This window comes from Halichoerus grypus, chromosome 2 (genome assembly GCF_964656455.1).
Source record: "Halichoerus grypus chromosome 2, mHalGry1.hap1.1, whole genome shotgun sequence".
NCBI lineage: Eukaryota > Metazoa > Chordata > Mammalia > Carnivora > Phocidae > Halichoerus > Halichoerus grypus.
Genome location: NC_135713.1, coordinates 186593964 through 186616057, shown reverse-complemented (window position 1 = coordinate 186616057; position 22094 = coordinate 186593964). Strand labels below are relative to the sequence as shown.

Here is a 22094-nt window from a genome sequence, read left to right as displayed (position 1 = left end):
TAATAGGAGTATCTACTTCTAGAATTGTGGTGAGAATTAACATGAAATCCCGTATGGCTATTATAAAAAAGACTAGAAATACCGAGTGTTGGAGAGGATGTGGGAGAAAAGGGAACCTTCACACACAGTTGGTGCGAATGTAAAATGGCTTAGCCACTATGGAAACCAGTATGGAGGCTCCTCAAAAGTTAAAAACAGAACAACCCTAGGATCCAGCAATTCCACTTCTGGGTATTTATCTGAAGGAAAAAAAAAAACACCAACAAGAAAAGATATCTGCACCCTGACGTTCATTGCAGCACATTATTTACAATAGCCAAGATATGGAAGCGACCTGAGTGTCTATCAGTGGAGTAATGGATAAAGAAGATGTGGTATGTATATGAAATGGAATACTCCTCAGCCATAAAAAGAAGGAAATCTTGCCATTTGCGACCACACGGGTCGACCTCGAGGGCACTATGCTAAATGAAATAAGTCAGACAGAGAAAGACAAATACCGTATACTCTCCACTTATATGTGGAATCTAAAACAAACAGACAAACAAAATCCAAGCTCACAGGTAGAACAGGTTGGTGGTTGCCAGGAGTGGGGGGAGGACCAAGGGGATGAAGGGGGTCAAAAGGTACAAACTTCCAATTATAAAATAAATAAGTCATGGGGATGTAGTATAGAGCATGATGACTACAGTTAATAACACTGTATTGTGTACTTGGAAGTTACTAAGAGAATAAATCTTTAAAATTCTCGGGCGCCTGGGTGGCTCAGTTGGTTAAGCCACTGCCTTCGGCTCAGGTCATGATCCTGGAGTCCTGGGATCGAGTCCCGCATCGGGCTCCCTGCTCGGCGGGGAGTCTTCTTCTCCCTCTGACCCTCCCCCCTCTCATGCTCTCTCTCTCTCTCTCTCCCCTTCTCTCTCTCTCAAATAAATAAATAAAATCTTAAAAAAAAAATTCTCATCGGGGCGCCTGGGTGGCTCAGTCCATTAAACGTCTGACTCTTGATTTCTGCTCAGGTCAGGATCCCAGGGTCCTGGGATTGAGCCCCACTGTCAGGGTCTGCACTCAGGGGAGTCTGCTTGAGATTCTCTCTCTGTCTTCCCCTCTGCCCCTCCCCCTGCTCTCTCTCACTTTCTTTCTCTAAAATAAATAAACAAATCTTAAAAAGAATTCTCATTACAAGAAAAACAATTGTAATTATGCACGGTGATGGGTGGTAACTAGACTTATAGTGCTGATCATTTCACAACATATACAAATATCGAATCATTCTGTTGTACACCTGAAACTAATATAATGTTACATGTCAATTATAACTCCATTAAAAATAAATATTTTTTTGGGGGGCGCCTGGGTGGCTCAGTCGTTAAGCGGCTGCCTTCGGCTCAGGTCATGATCCCAGGGCCCTGGGATCGAGCCCCGCATCGGGTTCCCTGCTCCGCGGGAAGCCTGCTTCTCCCTCTCCCACTCCCACTGCTTGTGTTCCCTCTCTCGTGTCTCTCTGTCAAATAAATAAATAAAATCTTAAAAAAAAAAAAAATAAATAAATAAATAAATAAATAAATATTTTTTGTGTGTGTGAGAGAGAGAGAGCACGCGTGTGAGCAGGAGAGGGATGGGGCAGAGGGAGAGAATGTCAAGCACACTCCACACCCAGTGTGGAGCCCAGCACGGGGCTCCATCTCACGACCGCGAGATCACGACCTGAACCAGAATCAAGTGCGATGCTTAACCGCCTGAGCCACCCAGGTGCCCTCCTCCATTTAAATTTTTAAAAAATAACGCAATACGGTATGTAAAGCACTCAGTACAACGTACTGTTAGTGTGTAATAGATGTTAGCTGTAATTACGAAAAGGTGCGGTTCCCAGAGACGGGCTGAGGACAGGAGCCCTGAGGAGCCAGTCTTTAACTCGGTTTGAGAGTGCCCGAAAGTGCTGTGGGAGCCCAGAAGTGTGAAGGAAGCTCTGGGGAGCCCCGAGTTCTCGGGAGGAATGCACGCTAGCTGGTGCACATCCAGTTCCCTCTGCCTGCCACGCTTTCTCCTGCCTCTGCCTGGCCAAATTCCTTGAGGCCTTTGACGACACTTCAGGGAGCCCCTGACTAGGGTCCCAACCCTACACCTCGGGCAGGGTCAGCTCCTTCCACGGGGCTTCCCTGACCAGAGCCCAGAAAATGAAGTGAGGTCTTCACTGGGCAGCGCCCCTTCCGAGCAGGGCCTGGCTTCCGTTCACCTCCGGGGCCCAGCACGCGCCTCAGCCCCTGGCGTGGAGTGAGGTCAGTCGTCCGCCACCACTAATCCACACAGCACGTCCGAGCTGCTCGGTGGCATCCGAGGGCCTTCGTGGCTATTAGCTCACGGAAGCCTCGCAACTACTTCGTGAGGTAATAAGCATTGCTGTTCTCTCTGCTCTGCAGACGAGAGCGTCAGTCACTTGGCCAAGGCCACACAGCCAGCAAGGAGCAGAGGCCGTGGTGAACTCGGGCAGGCCGGCTCCAGAGCCAGAGCCCTGAGCCCCCTGCCCCAGTGCTTCTGAGCCTCGGTGAGTCTGCCCCCCGCCCCCGGCCGCGGGGCATCCGGCAAAGTCTGCAGACATTTGCATGTGTCGCAACTGGAGGGATGCTCCTGGCTTCTAGCCAGAGATGCCAACCATCCTCCGATGCACAGGACAGCCCCCCACGAAGAATTATCTGGCCCCAAAGGTCACTAGTGCTGCGGTGGAGAACTCCCAGCGTGCAGCGAGTAGGAATCACGGCGTTTGCCAGGTGAATCAAGGAACGAATGCCTTGAGGCGGTCTTGGTTTGGGTTTCAGGTGGCTTAGTGAACGTGGCCATGAGCTGGCTGGCGACTTGCCACCGGGAGGCTGAACACCTGGGTCTGTGCACCTGCACTCCACCACGATCGTGCTGTGTGACCCGGGGCACGTCACTGCCTCTCTCCACACCCATTTCCGCCCTCTGTACCACGCAAGGATGGGTCTCGGGGCCTCACGGCCCCTTCCAGCTCTGCTGTCCGAGAGTTCCACAGGGGACAGGAGCCCCCAGTAGGGAGGCCAGGTGACGGCTGCGGCTGGAAATCCAGCAGGAGGTCATGTCACCCACGACTTTCAACCATCCACTGACTGGCCACAGGCTCCCAGCCAGAGTCGGAGCGCTCTCTGCCAAAGTCCTATCCTGCCTGGGCCCGTGACTACGCTGACTCTGGACTAGACGGACACCGGCAAACTTGGGTGGGTGGACTCCAGGGGACTGCAGAGGGGGTAGCTCATTCCCTTGACAACTGTCCAGGCTGATTATGTTCAAGTGCCAAGGACGCAGAGAATGGAGAGGCTCTAGCTCCATGGGTGCCCAGGAATGAATCCCTGAGTGTCAAAGCCCAGATGGGTAGAACCTCAAAAGCAACTCATTCATTCATTCATTCATTCATTCAACAAACCCTGAGTGTTCACTATGTGCCAGGCACTAGGCTGGACGCTGGGAATACTCCTATGAAGGAGACAGATATATTCCTCCTCCTGCCACCCCGCCCAAAGGAGGGGCCGCCATTGGCTGGGGACCCCCTCTTGAGGGCCTAGGGGAGGGCAAGTGGACACACTTTGGGCCTCCCTTCTCCCAGAGGCTGCTCTTCCTGACACCCTAGCTGACCACAGGCCTCGGGCTTCCGGGGGCTTCTCTAGGAGCCATGGAGCCAGCCTCCCCTTTCTTCCGCACCGGCCCCCTCCCAAAGCACACACTCATGGGGGCTCCAGGGGCTACCTGTTGGGTTGGGGAGATGAATTTTTCCAAGGGAGATAAGCTGCCCCAGACTGAGGCCCCATCGGGATCCCTGACACTGCCCCGTGGCCTGGGCTTCCCTCACAGCTCTGGAGTGGTGGCCCCAGTGTTAGCACGAGAACAGGCTTCGATATTCCCTCCTGAGGCTCAGAGCCCTGACCACCCAGTAAAGGAAGGAAATAAGCAGGCAGGGCCATTCAGCATGACCAAAGTCTACCCCACTGTCTCACCTGGCCAGCCAAGTCAGCTCTAGGATGGACCCAGGAGTCCACCCTCCCAGCAGGGGCAGAGGAAAGCACAAACTTTGGTCAGACAAGGCTGGCCTACAATCCTGGGGCTGTCACTTATTAGCTATGTGACTTCGAGCAAGTCCCTTTCCTCTCTGAGCACCAGTTCCACCAGTTCTACTTCTGTAAGATGGAAGTAGCATGACCTGGTTGCCCTTCCCTAAAGCATCTGTGACATTGCGGAGGCCAAGGACCCCGTTCCCCTAGCCAGCTGCCAATCTTATTTCTCCTGGCAGGACGGGGTCCATTCCATCTACAGGCCATAGGGAGATTTGGAAATGGAAAATCTAGGATTTCAAAAAACATCCCTGAGTGCCCCAGAAGGGGGCGGTGCTGTCCTGGGTTTGGCTCCAGAGGACCAAGGCCTCCTGCGCCCTCTGTTGGCTGCTCTAGGTTCTCATCCCATCATGGACAGTCAGTAGAATCCTTAGAAACCCGGGGCTGGAGGTGCCTCCAGGCAGCCCTGAGAAGTGAGGAGACCAGCCCAAGACGTAGGGAGCACGAGTGCAGGATCCGCCTCAGCCCTTGCTCTGCCCTGCCCCTCTCCCCTCCCCTCCCCTGGGCATCACCATTTGCTCCCCGAAGCCTCAGTGGGGCCGGCAAGGCAGAGCTCTGCCCCCACCCCCTACACCTGTCTGCCTGTTTCTGCCAGGACACTTCTCCTGGGGGCCCCTTTCTGAAGGTGCCCCTGCATCCACCCCTTGGCTCTCCAACCCAGCAGCATCTTCCCTGACCTTCCTCCGCCCTCTGACCCTCACACATATCTTGGAAGCTCAAGGGCTTCCTGATTCTCCCGCTGGGGACAAAACATTCTAGAAAGACAGGGATTCTAGGATCCATTCCTGTTTGGTAAGGAAATGCAGCCCATTGCTTCTGAAGGGCATTCACCATCCCAGGAGCATTTGCTTAAGCTGCCTCCTCCTTCCCTGAGCACATCCACCCAGGTGCGCAGGAGCGAGATGCCCAGGGGCACATGGCCACAGCCCGGCGTGGCTGCTTACGTGCTGGATCAGCGTCTCCACGATCTTATAGCGGTCCGGCATGTGGGTCACCATGTCTGCCATGTTGTCCTCAGACGTCCTCACCAGCGTCGGCCCGAAGACCAGGGCCAGGTTCCTGGGCTCCATCTGGGCCAGGGAGGAGAGCAGGTCAGCGTTCACACCCCCTGAGCTCTGACCTCCAGTCCCCCAGGCCTCCCTCACTGTGGCCCCTCAGGCCCGAGGCCCAACCACATCCCGAGCTGTGCCTGGCTTATGGGATGGACACCTCCTTGCTGGGCCTGGAGATGCCTGGTAAGTACAGCACAGGCCAGATTTCAGCCTTCCTCATCCCCAAGCCTGGCAGCCTAGGGCAGTGCCCAACCTGCTCACCCATACTGTGCTAACAGTGAGAGATCCCAGAATAGGGACCTGCTGGAGGTTCTAAGGGTATTTTAAAACTGGGAGAATTCCTATAGCTCCATTCATTTTCCCTGCTGCAGAACCAGAAGATATAGAGGCTTGATTAGAAAAATGCAATGCGGGGCACCTGGCTGGCTCAGTCTGTAGAGTATGTGACTCTTGATCTTGGGGTTGTGAGCTCGAGCCCCATGTTGGGTATAGAGATTACTTAAAATCTTTTTAAAAAGAAAAGAAAAATGTGGGCGCCTGGGTGGCTCAGTCATTAAGCATCTGCCTTCGGCTCAGGTCATGATCCTGGGGTCCTGGGATCGAGCCCCACATCGGGCTCCCTGCTCAGTAGGGAGTCTGCTTCTCCCTCTCCCTCTCCCCCTGCTTGTGTTCCTATTCTCACTATCTCTCTCTCTCTGTCAAATAAATAAATAAAATCTTAAAAAAAAAAAAAAAAGAAAAGAAAAGAAAAATGCAATGCAAGGGATTCGAGCTAGATCCAAGGATAGATTTCCATCCTCTGGGAGGCCCTCAGAAACTCAGGAGATGGCTCTCCAGGGGAGAAGCACAGAGCGGTGGGGTGGGGACAGAATGACCTCTGAGGAGGGTGTGCCTAGAGGGCCTTGGGATTATCTGACCTGGAGGAGCTTAGAGTATGCTGAAAGGACCCTATATGCTTCCTTCCCCCACACTCCACGCCAGCATCCCCCCACCTTGTTTTTCTCCGAGTGGTCAGCAATGGTCTTCAGATGGCCCACGAGGAATTTGAGCGTTTCATAGTAGTGTCCTGGGAGATCCCGGATCTGGGTAGCAGTGAGAAGGGGCATGGGGCTGTGATGGCTGTCCCACCTTCCCACCACACCCCACAGGGGTTCCCATTGCTATATCTTGGGGGTCTGGAAGCCACCCTCTAACCAGCCCTGTTGGATAGATGGAGAAACTGAGGCTCAGAGAGGAGAAGGGCCTCTTCAAGGTCACAGAAGGAATTGGTGGCATTGGACTCCAGGCCTCCCAGGGCAGTGGTGCTCTCCCAGCCTCGTCTGCCTTCTGCCTAAGGGTGTCTCTGTCTCCTTACCAGCTTCCGGAGCGTCTTCATCCGCTCCCTTGAGTCTTCGATGCGATTGGCCTCAATGAAGTCGTTGTATTTGTCTAGAACACAGTGAAGACTCTTTAGAGAGGCGGGAGGCGGTCCCTTTTCCCACTCTCGGGGTGGGCTGCTTCCAAGCTGAGGAGGCCCAGGCTGTTCCAGTTCGGGGGGGTGGGGGGGAGATCTGTGGCCTTGTGTCCACATGATCAAATCCACTACAGCGACACTCAGGCGTGCACCTGACTTGGGGTAGCCCAGGTGTGTTTGTTTGGGAAGAAATAAGACCTGAGCTGCATGTTGATACTGGAAGAGGGGTTCTTGCCCCAGCATCTGGGACAAGAACATCACAAGGTCAGAAGAGAAGGTTACCTAGAAAGAGGGAGGGGCCTTTCAGCCTCCAGATGCCCACCCCACCTGGGTCAAGAGGCCCCCAACTCCCTTCAGAAGAAGCCCAAGGGGAACTTTAAAAAAATGGAACATGGTAAGTTTATTCTAAAATTCATCTGATCAATAAATGCATATGGATAGCTGAGGATATTTTGTACAGGAAGAATGACGAGGGAGGACGTGCCCTATCAGATACAGAAATGGACTAAAACCATAGCCCGCCACAGTGGTGTGGGACTCACGGGGAGAGCTAACCAAGGATGAGGACACAGAAAGGAGGGGAAGAGGCCACATGGATGTTTACTACGTGACAAAAGCAGTATTTGAAATCAGCGGGGAAGAATGCAGGTGTCAATAAATGTCCCTGGGACAACTAGCTATCTTGTTGGAGGAACAAAAATCCATTTCCAGCTCACATAATATGCAAACAAATTTAATTGCATTACAGAGCCAAAAGTAAAAGTCATTAAAATATTGGGAAAAACAAGAAAATATCTTCACAATCATGAGGCCTTTCTCAATGTGAGATGCAGAATCCATTGAAGACCAACAGCTTTGACTACACTTAAAATAATTGTTTCCAGTTCCTTAATATGCAAAGTTCATAGGCAAATGACAGAGCAGGAACAAACTACTGCCAAAACTAACAAAGGGTTAATACCTATACTATACAAGAGCTTATGTCCTACAAATCAATACCAAAAAAGACAACCCAATAGGAAAATGGGCACACAGTCGAACAGGAAATAAGAGGAAACAGAAAAGGCCAATAAATTAATGAAAAGATAGTGAATTTCCCTAGTAACGAAAGAAACAAAAATGAAAACAGTAATGAGATGACATTTCTCTTCCAATTAACAAAAATGTAAAGTATTGATGACATCCAGGGTTGATGGGAGTGCGCAGAAGCAAAGTCCCTCCTAGGCTGTTGGCAAGAGTGTGAAGTGGGGCCTTCTTCTCAGAGGGCAACTTGACATTAACTTCCAAAAATGGCGACCAGGACTTTGACCTAGAAATGCTCCGTCTAGGAATCTACCTCGAGGACACTGATCCAGGCATGCAGGGACACATTAGGGAAAGTCGTTGCAACCATTTTTTGTAAGAGCAAAAATCGAACACAGCCTAAATACCCATCCATAGGGGAGTGATTAGCTGGGCTCTGGAGCCAGCTGCCAGGGCCGAAGGCTGGCTCCGACACTTACAACCCGGGTGACCTTGGGCAAATCACTTCATCTTCGTTTCCTCGTCTGTACAGTGGAGATACAGGACCTCGTGGGGTTGTTGGAGGGAGCAGTGCTTGGCACGTAGCCGGTGCTCAGAAAGTGCTAGGGTAACCTCTGGGGACAGGGACCTCTGCGCTTTCTTTACTTGTATCTCTACTATGTGACAAGCACGTGTTTCTCTTGCATTAAAACAAAACCCCAAAGAGTAAAGCCAAAAAACCCAATTTAAAAAACGATCGGAGTGCAGCATAGACAGGCGTCCCTCCTCCTCCCATTCCCACTGCCACCTGCTACTTACCATCGGTGAAAAGAGGCTCAGGAAGCTTTCGGAAGAAGGACTTGAGCAGGCTGCTGATCACATTGAGGTCTTGCCAGCGCTGGGGAGAAGGCAAGGACATCAGGCCCCAGGCAGGTCCAGCGGGGCGCCCACGTCTCCATGCTAGTCCAGCCCCAGAGTCCAGTCCAGCCCAGCCCAGCCCAGGCCCTCCCTGGGGTACACTCACAGCTCCGCCCAGACCAGGGATCTCTGGGCTAAGAAGACTCATCAGGGTGGTGGCGGCAGAACAGTCCCCAGCTTGGTCCTGGCCCCTTGACCAACTGGCCCAACCCCCTCCCTGCTCCAGCACGCCCAGCGGGCTCCGACATTTGCCTACCCCCAGAAAGGACCAGCTACCTTCTTTAGTGCCAGCACTGTGGGACAGAAGTGAGCAAAACCTCCTTGGTGATTGGACCTCTTTGGGCCTTATAGCGCCCCCTCCTGCCTCCCAGGGCTCCCCACTTAGCAGAGAGTCATCCTTGGACACCCCCCTCTCCTTATGCATGACACAGCAGTCGCTCACGCCTGGCACGCTCCTGTCTCCGGCCTTTTGCACTTGCCGATTCCCTCCACTACAACTTTCCTCCCCTGCCTTCACAGGCCTGGCTCCTCACCCTGCCCAAATGTCACTGCTTCCGGGAGGCCTTCCCTGACAGTCCCAGCTAACATAGCCACCGCCGCCACCGCCCTGTCACCTGTGCAGCAGCCCTGACTTTGTTTCCTTCATGGCACTTGCCACACTTGGTCACTGTTGTATGCATTTGTCCGCTCGTCCCTGCGTATCTGTCTGGCGGGCCTGCAGCTCCCTGAGGAGCAGGGATCCTGTCTGCCGCGTGCCCCACTGTGCTCCTACCACCTGGCGAGCTCAGTTAGCCCGGCACTTCAATGGTCTAAATCAGTAGTTCTCCCCAGGAGCAGAATCACCACCCCCCTCCCCAGGGACATTTGGTGATATTCTAGAACCACGTTGGTTTCCACAACTGCGGGGGGTGCCCCTGGCATCCAGCGGGTAGGGTCCGGGGATGCCTTTAAACTTTCTCTGATGCACAGGACAACTTCCCACGACCAAGAACTATTCTGCCCAAAGTGTCAAGATTGAGAAACCCTGTTCTAAATAAATGGGTTGTTGAACGCAAGAACGAATGAAGCATGGCCGGGGCGTTACCCCCTCTGACCACCAGGGGGCACCACCACCCTGCACAAAGTCAAGGGTAACAGCCTTGACAGGAACGGCTCCGAGTAACTCAGGCCCACAGCACAAGGTAAGGCTCTCCACAAAGACATACAGCTCCACAACATACAGGCTCTGTCCAGTGGGTCCACAGCTTAATGCCACACCATCCCACAAACAATACCCTCCCCTCAGGCTCAGGGGGAGTTACAGTCACCCTGCCCACAATACTTAACTGAGTGGCTCAGTTGGTTAAGCATCTGCCTTCGGCTCAGGTCATGGTCCCAGGGTCCTGGGCATCAGGCTCCCTGATCAGCGGGGAGTCTGTTTCTCCCTCTGCCCCTTCCCCCTGCTCATGCTTTCTCACTCTCTCTCAAATAAATAAATAAATACAATCTTTTTTAAAAATTAAAAAAAAAAAAATTAACTTCCAGCAGTCCCCACGACAAAGGACAGAACTGATGTCTGAGACAAAACTACACACCCAACACACTCGGCATGCCCACATTCTGGGCCCTGACTTGGGCCAGCTGCCCCCCAGCTCCGGCCATGCTTCTTTCCTGGCTAAGGCCCAGCGAATGTGCTTCAGTGCATACCCACCCCTTCCCACTGCAGCTCCTGCCCACCTGCCCCATCACTTCCTGGCCCGAGGCGTGGGCTCTTCTCATCTCCCAGCTGCCAAACCCAAGGTTTCTGGACCACTCCCATGTGCACGGATCTGCCCCTCATCCCCAGCCTTACCTGCACCCTCTCCTCTGTCCCACGCGGAGCCTGGCCTTTCACTCCTGCTGCCCACCCTCTGCCCATCTAGCAGCTCCCTCCATCGTCCCACTCTGTGCCCCAGCATGACCACACCCATCCTCCAGTCAGCTCTTGGGCAGTGCCAATTGTACCATCACCCCAAATCCAGCGGGGCCCCTACCTGATACATCCTCCCTCTCCAGCCCTACTCCCCAGTTTCTGCCAGAGACACATCATCAGCCCCCAGCTCAAATGTGGGCTCTTTCCTGCCCCCCCTTCCTCCCTCTCCTGTGGCCAACTCCTAGAGCTGCTCCCAACCTCCTTATTCCCCTGGGACCACCACGTCCTCCTGGCCCCTTGCACTTCCCACATATCAGCAATTCTCCCGTAGATGCCCGCTCTGGGCCCCCCTCATTCATATCCATCAGGCATAAGCTAGAGCAGACCCCACTCTCATTTATGCCTCCCCAGCTGAAGAACAAGGGAAATCTCCCTATTGTCTACTGGATCAAGGTCAAAGGCTTCAGTGGAGCCATCAAAAGCCCTCTGCCTCCTGCCCTGGGCTTCACCCTCCCCACCGCCAAGCCCAGGAAGGAGGCAGGAGGTGGGTCTGTTCTCTCCCGACACTCAGACCCTCCTCTGGGATTTTGGAAAATGCCATCATTCCCAGCCGGGACTGCCTTCTTGTCCACCTGCCCCCTCCCATTCATCCTTCAAAGATTCCAACACTCAAGTCTCCCACCTGCTCCAGCCCTCAACATCTTCTCCTTCCTCATCACACAGTCTGGTCCCTGGTGAGAGATCAGCCTTTTCTCTTGGCTACTATCCCGCATGTCATGCCTCCCCATTTCCTCCCCAGGGGCAGGAAGACTGTCATGTATCACATAAAGCTTCACAATATGGGACTCATGGGACTTCATTGCCCAGATCTGCGGTTTTCCAAAATATCTTTCTCAGCAGAGCCCCTTTCGTCAAACATGAAAACCCAATATGAAAATATGACATTAAACAAACAAACAAACAAACAAACAGAACAAAGCAGATTAGTCTAGTTCAAGCAAGGATGGGGGCTCCTCACCTGTTCCCAGCCTCCCACCACTCCTCTGGGGAACACAGTTTGAGAAACATTGGCCCTGCTGCAAATACTTCTGTTATTTTTTCTTTTTCACACTGAAATACGTTTTTGGCTTTTTTCCGGCTTCACTGAGCCATAACTGACATATCACCTGCTGCGAGCTCTTAAGTGTGGCTGTCAGATTCCTTCCCCAGCCGGCTTTGTCCCACCCGACCAGCCCCTCCTGACCCCGGCTGCAACGACGCAAAGTGCTGGCTGCCCCACAAAATGCCCCATGCCCCCCTCTAAGCCAGGGGTCCGCAAACCACAGCCCGGAGCTCAAGTCCAGCCAGCGGCCTGGTTTCTTATGGCCCTGGAGCTAAGAAGGGTTTTTATGTGTTTAAAGGGCTGTGAAGAAGAAGGAGGAGGAGGAGGAAGAGACCGCGTGGTGACCAAAGCCTAAAGCGTTCACCACCTGGCCCTTTACAGAGAAGGTGAGCTGGCTGCTGGCGAGCCTTCAGAGCCCGCGCCTTTGCCCCGGCCATTCCCTCAGCCTGGGATGTCCCTACCCGGCTTTCATGGGCACTTAGTGAACGCTGTTCGTCCTCAAGGCCCCCGAAACTATCACCCGCGAGCCTCGGCCTCAGGGCTGCCCGGCCATGAGCGTGTCTCTATCCGGCTTGCCGGGGCAGGTCTGCCTCGCCCATCTCGGGGCCCTGGCTCACTGCCAGGCACATCGCAGGGTCCGATGACCACAAGAGACACACACACACCACCTTGCCCCCCCGCCCCTCCCCCGCCGCACCCACCTCATCCTGCAGGTTGATGTCACCGGGCCCACGGTTGAGCTGCTCCTGCAGGCTGGACACCACTGCATTGTTGCCTGGCACTCGGTAAATGCCCGTGGATTCCAGCCCCCGTGCCTCCACAATGCGACAGCACGCGGCCACGATCAGGGGGACCCGCTGGGGACACAGGCAGGGCAGGCACGTTAGGAAGGCGAAGGGCAGGAACTCCCCCCAGTGGGCCAGAAGAGGCAGGAAGGCCAAGACCGGAGCCGCGCAAGCCCAGAGCTGCTGGGAGCCCCGTGCGGGACGGCCTCCAGTCTGGGGGCTAGACAGAACACCAGAGCCTCGCCCAGCTGCAGGCCAGCGATTCTGGGTTCTGCCTCAGCTCTGCTGTTCCCTCCCTGGGCGCTCCTCCACCCCTCCTACCACTGCGTCTGCAAGCTGAGATGGAGCGCTGGTTCCAGAGTCCCTCAGCTCTGGCCCTCTGCGCCTTGGGCTCCCCCGTTCCCCGCGCGCTCCGGAGTATGGCGCGACTCACCTGGTTCTCTATGGCCGGCTGGCACTCCTCCAGCCGGACCCCAAAAGCCCTAGGGGCTGCCTTCTTGTTCTTCTTGATGATGTTGATGCCCCAGGGGGTTTTGGGAGGGGCAGCACTGTCATCTGGGGTGGGGGAAGGCAGACAAAGCCAGGGTGAGCCCGGGGGGCCTGGGGAGGGGCAGCAACCACACTTGGCCACACACACTCACCCATGTTTGGACATATGGGGACTCCATCAGAGAAGCTACTGGAATGCTGAGGGCTGATGGAAAATTATATCCTGAGGGAAGATCTAAGACATGAGGGTGTGTGGTCCTGAGGACACAGGCCACAGAGGAACGTAAGGGCTTCCATGTGGTCTCAAGGGCTAAAACAACAAGGTGGGAGCCCTAGATTCTGGTACAACCAAAGAAAGAACTTTCTAGTAGCCCAAAGTGTATAAAGATGGAAAAGGCTGCCTCCAAAGAGGATGAGCCTCCTGCTCCTGAAGACATACGAGCAGAGACTTGGAGGCTACCCAGCTGGGATGTCATGGAGGGAAATCAGGTTCCAGGCCCTTCCAGCCCTGAGACGCTGAGAGCCCCCAGACCCTCACAGGCACCCACCCCCCCCCAACACACACACACACACACACACACACGCCCTCGGCTCCCACGCAGACCCACAGGGCTGACCCCCACCGTCCCACATGCACACGCACACACACACACATTACCCCCTTAGCAGCCACCTTCCTACCCTTGCTCCCTGCGGGCTGGTCCTGAGTCCTGAGGCCACGTGCAGTACTCTGTTTGAGGAACTCAGACTTGAGGCCCCCCAGGCCACGAGAGATTTTGGGGGAGGAATCAGCTTTGGGCCCAGAGCTATGGCTGTGTAGGAAAAGGGGGAGAGGAGAAGTCTTCATCTGGGGTGACCCAACATGCCACCTGCCCTAGCCTCCTACCACTCTGGACCTCCCTCTCCATCCCTGAAGCAATGGGTTCGATGCCCCTGCCACCCTGCCTACCCCCAGCAGAGGGTGACTCAGGGGCTGCCCTCAGGCCTAGAGGTGGGCCAGGAGGATGGCCTCTGTCTGGAGTGCCCCTACCCCCTGGCCAGGACTGTTTAGGAGAGGCGGGCCTCACCTTACTTTGCGATAATCATTAAGCTTCTTGCTGATCAGAGCTTGGTTGGCACAGCCGGGGTCCTGGAGGAGAGGAAAGAAAAAATAGACCCTATCAGTCCCCACAGCCAGCCAACTCAGGTCTCATCCCTGGCCCCAGCCTCCGCTTTGCCTCCCCTCTCTCCTCCATCTGTCAGCTGGAGGGCTCACACCCTGGAGCGAGAAAGACCAGGGCTGGACTCCCGAGCGCCCCCTCACCAGCTGTGTGAACTAGAGTAACCCACTAGCCTCTCTGAGCCTCAGTCTCTTCCATAGTAGCAAAGGAGATAATATGGCAACCTCGGGGTTGGGGTGCAGAATTACACATGTAGCACTGATCGCATTCCTGGCAAGACACAGAGGAGGTGCCCCATGACGGGCAGCTACTGCAATAATGAAGGTCACTTGGGACCCCCCTGACTATGCCCTGCTGGGGACAGCCCAGCCAGGCTCCCCACAGCAGGGGCCACAGATTCCAGGTACTTTCCTCCCCACAGTAAGGAAGGACAATGTTCTGAGGAGAGCAGAGCCTGGTTCAGCAAGAGGACGGGTCTCCCCTCAGTGAGAGGGTCTGTGGCCCAGGGGCTCTGTACTAGGGCCCCTCTCCCCATGGCCCGAGCAGGTGCACACGGGGACCAGCGCCCAGGCCCACCATCCTCGGGCAGAGACCAGCCCCCGAGCCCAGGACCCCCACGTGAAATCCGGGCAGGTGTGCCGACGCACCACTGTGCAGGCACGTGGCCAAGGGCGAGAGGGGCGGCGGACACCCCAGCCCAGGCTCCTGGTGTGCAGGTGCAGCTGCCCAAGAGGGGGCGCCATTTAAAAATTACCCTGAAATCCCTGCCAAAGCCTCTGGCTCAACCCAGTGCAGCCTGCTGCCAAAGGCCAATCCTCTTGGCCTCCTCCCAAGGTCAATGTGTTCGTGCCCCGCTGACAGGCCAGCCCTGTCAGCAGTGCCAGCCACAGCTCTGGCCCCGGGGCACCTCCTTCTGTAACACCCTCCAGAAGAAACCCCTGCTTCCTGAACCCCAACCTGAGGTTGGCCTGGAGCTGACCTCTCTGTGCCAGAGCCCGCCCAAGGCAGTAATAATAATAATTAATAATGATAATAATAATCATTAGTGTCATTCCTCCAGTTATTACTGTTACTGCCAGCCAGGGAACACGGAGGATGCCAGGGGCTCTGGGAGCCACTGTCTGCGTGTTCTCTTCACACCAAAGCCCGGGTGGGTGGAGCTCAAGGCCCGCCCCGGTTAGCCCATTTTACGGACGAGGGGACTGAGGCTCAGAGAGGTTGACGAGGTCCACGGCGGGTGAGGGGCGGCCCTGGGGCTCCCCACCCGTTCCCCGTCACCCCAGGCCCCGGGTGGGCGGCCGGGCCCTCACCTCGCCCTCGGCCCTGCTGTTCTCTCGGATCGCTCTGATCCAGCCCAGCATGTCATCCCGGTCCTCAGCCTGAAAGAGATATTCACAGAAGTCAGCGGTGGTCAGCCGGAACACGTGCCTCCTCTTGGTCTCGCTGTAGGAGATGTCCACCAGGCAGGAGCCGATGCAGACGGGCGCCGCCTCGTCCTCACCTGCGACGGCCGCCGCCGCCCCCGCCGCCGCCGGCCCGGGCTCCCGCCGCTCCTTGCTCAGGGAGAGCGAGCGCGCCCGCAGCGCGGCGTACACCCGCTTCCACTGGCGCAGGCCGCCGCCCGCTTTCTGCAGGGAGACACGGGGAGGGGGAGAGACGGGAGGGGGGAGGGCGTGAGAGGCCAGGCCTGAGGGCCTAGGAGAGCTGCGGGCGGCCACAGCGGTGGGGGCCCCGCCCCACCTCCTGCCCAGCCGCTCCGCCGCCTGGACGCCCCCACCCATCGTTCTCCGTGTCCCCACCCCCCAGGGTCCCTAATCTTCCTTTCAATAGTAGCACCTTTCAATCCTGCCATCAAGGGCATCTGGCATCCGCAATGCCCCACAGAAGCCGCGGCCCCCTCAGCATGGCCCACCTTACGTAAAATCCTTGTAAAGCCACTCCTAGTCCACACACTGCCCCCTGCAGAGCAAAACTGATCAAGAATCGCCCACTGCACCTGCTCTCCCTGCTCTTTGGCCTCTCGCTCAAGGCTCTACCCAGTATCCTGGCTGCGCAAGCCCCCCATGTTGCCAAAGCCAGGGGCAGCTTCTCTGTCCTTCCTGGCCCTTTCCTTAACCTCTCTGAGGCATGTGGCCCAGCCTGCCGCTCCTTTCTTCTCTAAATCCTCTCTTGGCACCCCAGGGTCCCTGTTTTCCCTCCTAATTCCACTGGCTCCTTCTCGGTCTCCTCCACTGGTTTCCTTCCCCACAACATCCTCTCACCGGCGGTTCTCAACGGGGGCGAATGGTGCCCAGGGGGACATTTGTCTGGAGACATTTTCAGTTGTCACACGTGGGGAAGTACTATGGCATCTAGAGGGGAGAGGCCAAGGATGTTGCTAAACATCCCCCGATGTCCAAGACAGCCCCCCACAACAAAGAATCATCTGGCCCCACATGTCACTAGAGCTGAGGTTAAGACCCTGCCCTAAAGGAGGGGGGGGGCTCCAGAACTTTGTCCTGGGCTCCCCTTTCCCTGCATGCCTCTCCCATGATGTCATCCATGCCTGTGGCTTTAAATCCCATCTGTCTGCTGACGGTGATTCCCAAATGTATCCCTGGTCTGGCATCCCCCCCTTCCCCCCCAGTCACAGTCCTGCACCTCCCACCCCCTGCTCAGTGTCCCCACTTGCATGTCCCGTAGGCACTCTGCACACTACCTGCTCCCCATGGGGCACTTGATTTTTGCCATCAGACTTATTCCCCACAGCAACCCCCGCTCAACTTCTCCAGCTCAGTAAATCCACCCAGATGCCCAGAAACCTGAGAGTTGCCCTTGACCCCTCCCTTTTCCTCACCCTTGACATCCAACCCATCAGAATGTCACAGCTGTTCTGCTTCCAAAATACCACGTGTCTCCATCTTTCCTGCTACCCAGCACCTTGTCCACCCCACCACCTCTTACCTGGACAACTACACAAACCTTCCCAGTCCCCACCCTCGCCTCCTGTAATCCACTCTCCACCCAGCAGCTTCAGCCACCATGTTTTTTAAGTAATTACACCCAACGTGGGGCTCGAACTCATGACCCTGAGACCAAGAGATGCACCCTCTACCGACTGAGCCAGACAGGCGCCCCTGCAGCCCTCATTTTGTTTTTTTAAAGATTTTATTTATTTATTTGAGAGAGGGAGAGAGAGAGGGAGAGAACACGAGAGCGGGGAGGGTCAGAGGGAGAAGCAGACTCCCAGCTGAGCAGGGAGCCTGATGAGGGGCCCCATCCCAGGACCCCGAGATCATGACCTGAGCCGAAGGTAGATGCTTAACCAACTGAGCCACCCAGGGGTCCCTGCAGCCACCATTTGAAATGTAAATGAGATCATGTCTCTCCTCTGCTTAGCATCCTCTCGTGGGTTCCTGCCACCACTGGAATCAAATCTAAGAACTTTTGTGGTGTGTCCCTCCCTCTCCAAACTCAACTTCTCCACTAACGTCTTTCTCACTGTGTCAAGACACAGGGGCCTTCTCTAGTGAACAAGCCAACCCTTTCCTTTCTTGGGGCCTTTGCTCTTGCTGTTCCTTCTGCCAGGAGTCCCTTCTCTCGCTTCTCCATGTGGTCTCCTTCTTGCCCTTTAGGTCTGAGCTCAAATGTCACGAATATCACCTCCTCAGTGAGGCCTTCTCTGACCTTTTTTTTCTAAAGGCAGCTCCCTGCTACCTCCAAACTTGAAGCCAATCCATCAGTTCATTTTCCCTGAGTGCTTACTGCAACCTCCAGTTGGGCTGGTTGTGGATCTCTCCTGGGGGCAGGGAGCTTGTCTCTCCGCTCACGTCCACATCCAAGAGCCTAGAGCGTCCACGGGCGTGGGGTAAGTGCTCATCAATATTCACTGAATGAATGAATGAATCATCCCCAGAGCATGCTGAAGGCAGGGGCTCCATCTCCCCCATCAGACCGAGGGCTCCCTTCCTTGGGCTGGTGGCCTACCTACTACTCCTCACCCACCACAGGCCTCTGCCCTCTGAACAAACCAGGTGAGGAGTTTCCACGGCTGGCAGGTAACACAGCCACACGCGGCCATGAGCCCTGCCCACCACCACAGACCTGCTGGACCAGACAGGATCGTCGGAGCAGGAGACGGCATGGCCCTCCAGGGGATTTTTTTATATCAGAGTGAAGTGGTGGCAAGGGGCCCCTTGGAGACCAAACCAGCTAGGTGACCTTGGACGAGTCAAGCCCCCTCCCTTGGCATCAGTGTTCCCTATTGGTAAAATGAAAAGTGTACTAGCTGGTCACCAAGGTTACATTCAGCTCAAATACTAGGTCTGTGACCGCAGGGACCTGTCACACCCGCCCCTCCTCTGCCCGACAGCAAATGGCCTCTGAAAGAGGCTGGGGAGTGGGAGGGGGTCACCCAGGAGAGGCTAGACTTGCCGGAGCAGACAACATGTGGCTGGCAATCAGTTCCCTGGACAGACTAAGGGCTTGAAGCTGACTTGAGGACACCTCTCCTAACTCCCAGGCCACAGCACTGAGGGGACAAGTGAAATCGGGTCCTGGCGGAGCCTAGAGTGGAAGGTCCTGTCCTCCAGAACTGGTCAGTGAGCAGGAAGGGGCCATCTCCCCTCCCTGCCCGGGAGACGCTGTGGTGGGGCTGCCGGGGGCCATCCAGAGCCGGGGACCAGGCTACCTGGCGGGCAGGAGTCAGCTGTCCTCCCCAGTTCCTCAGAGGGGCTCCAACTTTGGGCTGGAAGAGTTTGCCACCCCGGCTCCCCTTCCTCAGCCCACACAGCTGGCCCCTGCTGTCCCTCCTAGGCAAGCCCTCCTGCCATCTTGCTGGCTTTCCTCCTTGGTCTGCATTCCCCATGTCCTCTCAAGGTGCAGCCAGTCTCTCGCCTTCTCCCTCCATGCTCTCCCACGTGCCCGTGCACACCTCGATGGACTCCTTCCCGAGTGCCATGCCCCCGGAGCCTCTCTCCCCAGGACACCTCCATGTCCCAGGGCCCTTGGACTCCACAAGTCGCCAAAGGAACCCTTGGCTTCCTCTCACCAAACCTGCCCCTCCAGTGCCTTGTGGCTCAGGGGAAGGCCCCATCACCCCCATAGCCATCATCTGCCTCCTCCATCCTCTCTCACCTCCCAGCCATCAGCAAGCCCAGGCTATCCCTCCCTTGATCTCTCCAAATTGTCCCTTCCCGTCGGCCCCATGCCAGGACCTCGGTCAGGGCCCCCACCCTTGCTCACCTGGACAACAGCAATGCCCTTATCTTCTCCTATCACAGACCCTTGCCTCCTAGGCTTACACACCTCCCATCCCCATCGGAACCCCTGCAAAGGCTTGCCGTGGGGGATGAGGCCCCGCGAGCCAGCGCCAGACTCCTCACCTCGGCTTCTCCCCTCAGCCTGGCTCGAAGCCACCCAGCACGCCCTCCGTACCCCCCAGACCATCCAGGAGGGCGTCTCCGCTGTCAGAGCACTCACCTCCCTCCCTGCTTTGTGGATTCTCACACACCCTTCATGTCACAGCCTCCTGGACACCTTCCTGCACCCCGCCGAGATTGGGGTCATGCCACCCACGCCACTCCGCTCCTCCCCTGTGACAGTCACGCACTGGCAACTATTATGCACCGTGTGCTTTCTTGGCTCGTCCTGAGCCCCAGCAGGGCAGGACTGGCCTGGCTCCCTCTCCACGAAATACCCAGAACCTCGACCACGAACCGGGAGCACGGCAGGCACTCGGTCATTACCACAGACTGGATGAGGGCATGGCTGAATGACCGCCCCCGCCTGACCTACTCAGCTCACTTCACCTCACACCGGCCCAGGGTGCAGGATAACCCTGTCCCCATCTTACAGATCGGAAAAGTGTGGCACAGAGCGGGGGAGGCTGCCCAAAGCCTTATGCTGGCCATGAGTGGCCGGGCAGGAACTCCATGTCTGTCTGACTTCAAAGCTTATGTTCTCTCTCCAGGTACAAGACCCGTAGAAGGCAGGGCGGAAAATTCGAATCATAGCAGAAGAGCTCCCTGGGCCAGGCCCCGCGTACACTTTTGCTCGGGTTAACTCGTTTAATCCCCAGCAACAGGTGTATGTGCTAGGGGTTGTTGTTAGCTCTATTTACAGACGAGGAAACTGAGTCATAGACAGCTGAGTCACCCAAGCTCCCTCAGCAAGGCATGACGCAGTCACGGGCCAAGCCCAGGTTTATGCTAACCACTCTGCTCAGCTCTGCCTGGGCGGCGTCTCCTTCTTCCTCCTCAGCCTCAGCACAGCCTGGAAAGGCCTTCCTACTCCGTGGACTCAGGGGCCCCGCCCTCTCACGCTGGGTCCTGTTTGTCACCCACGGCCCAGCCATTTCCATCGCTCACCTGGATCGCTGTGGTGGCTCTTAACTGGTCTTCTTGCCTCAGGTCGGCCCCTCTCTAATTCATTCCCCAGGAAGCCAAATGAAAGAGGCCCCAGGGCTTTCAGTTGCCCTCGGGATAGAGACTGAAATCTCTCCTCGTCCTGCAAGACCCCGAAAAGGCTGACTTCTGCCTTCTTTTGGGGTCTCAGCTCCCCTAAAAGAATCACCCTGGCCTTGCTCCCTTACTTTGCATGAGCCCCTGTGTCCATCTTTGGGGTGATTTGCCAACCAAGCATCACTGTGGGGTGGTTCCGTCCGAATTTCAGGCACACTGACCGGACCCATGGCACAGCAGAGCCCATCTCTCTGGTTAACCTCTTTTCCATGAGTTCTTTAGGTCCCCCAGGAAGTTCTTCCTGGCATCTAACCTCCACCCCTCATGCTACAGCCTCGGCTGGTTCTCTGTGGCTCCAGAGGCTGTGGGGTGGGTGCAGAAGCTGGAGAGTTCTGCCGGAGACGGCTTCCATCCACCTCCACCTCATTCCAGCAAGCACCTTACCTTCCCCTTCTTGGTGAGGACCTGCTTATAATACAACCAGCCTTCTCTCCTGATATCGCTGAAGGTTGCATCCGAGAGGTCAGAGGTCGAGTGGCGCTTAGAGGGAGCCTCCGCATCTTCGGAAGTGCCCCAGCTATCCAAGGACTGCAGTGAGACAACAGAGGGCAACTTAGGGTGGCTCCCACAGTGCCAGCATGCCAGGAGCCCCATGGGCCTCGCGCAGCCTCCCAAGCTGCTGTGCTGTGTGGCCTCACGGGCCCCGCCTGCCCTCTCTGGACCACGGCGCTGAGGTCATGGGACGCATGTGCTGAGGAAGCCAGAAAGGAGGAAAGGCCGTGACCTGCCGAGCACATGCCTCACCACGCTAGAAAAGCCAATCTGGAACCTCCCATCACTTTATAGACTTGAAGAAACTAAGGAAACAGAGGAAGCGATTGTGTTGACTTGCAGTTAAATAAACAGAGGAAGTAGAAACATCAACAGAGGCTGAGTTAGTGGAGCAGGTAGTCCTGCCCACAAGGAGTTAAACGGAGGAAGTGATAGTGTCAACATGGTGACAGGTCAAGGGAGAGTTCAGTAAGCAGAGGAAGTGATAAGGAGCGAGCCAGGTGACAATGTCCTCAAGGTGTCAAATGAACCAAAGATACCGAGGGTTTGAGATCAAATGGCTTCTCCAGGGTGTCCATAATCACAAAGAGCGAAGGCCATCTCAGAACGGAGCCCAGGGCATCTCCAGGTGCGGGGCCTGTCCATCACTCTCAATCCCAGGTCCCCCTCCTGTCCCGTGTCCCCCGTCCCCTAAAGACGCCACGCACATGCTGCCCGGTGCCGGCCGGTGCGGGCAGTTTTGGGTGCCCCCGGGGAGCAGGCTGGCCGAGGGAGACCCCTGTCCTCGCGGAGCTCACATTCTAGCTGGGACACGGGCAAGAGAGGAGACAGGTGCATAAACCCTCTCACAGGAGGAGTGCTGAGGAGAAAAAGCTAGGTGCCGAAGGGAGGCACGACATGTCAGGGATGAAGGCTAACATCTCAGAAAAGTTCGAGAAAACCTGAAGAAAGTAACCAAGGGAGTCATGTGGCTGTGGAGGGGGGTTCCAGAAGGGGGACCGGCAAGGGCCACGGCCTGGGGTGGGAGGGTGCAGGTGTCTTTAAGCGATGACGGAGCCCACGTGGCCAGGGGGATCGGGCACGGAGGTGGGGGAGGGGAGACAGGAGTCGGAGGAGACCAGCCCCGCTCACT

General features: G+C 56.1%; 1 protein-coding gene across 5 annotated transcripts in view; it reads right to left on the bottom strand.

The window, feature by feature from the left end:
* ARHGAP23 (Rho GTPase activating protein 23) overlaps window positions 1-22094 on the bottom strand; it is a 78024-nt gene that overhangs the window by 11672 nt on the left and 44258 nt on the right. For 4 of the 5 annotated variants that reach the window (XM_078065648.1, XM_078065647.1, XM_078065649.1 and 1 more), the window contains 10 exons: window positions 20855-20998; window positions 15281-15349; window positions 13878-13939; window positions 13492-13622; window positions 12755-12876; window positions 12238-12393; window positions 8445-8523; window positions 6525-6598; window positions 6163-6252; window positions 5063-5188 (listed from right to left, as the gene is read on the bottom strand). In XM_078065648.1, coding sequence (XP_077921774.1) covers window positions 5063-5188; window positions 6163-6252; window positions 6525-6598; window positions 8445-8523; window positions 12238-12393; window positions 12755-12876; window positions 13492-13622; window positions 13878-13939; window positions 15281-15349; window positions 20855-20998 — 1053 coding nt within the window. Of the gene's footprint in view, window positions 1-5062; window positions 5189-6162; window positions 6253-6524; window positions 6599-8444; window positions 8524-12237; window positions 12394-12754; window positions 12877-13491; window positions 13623-13877; window positions 13940-15280; window positions 15599-20854; window positions 20999-22094 lie in introns of all 5 variants that reach the window. The other variant, XM_078065646.1, reaches the window with a different exon arrangement.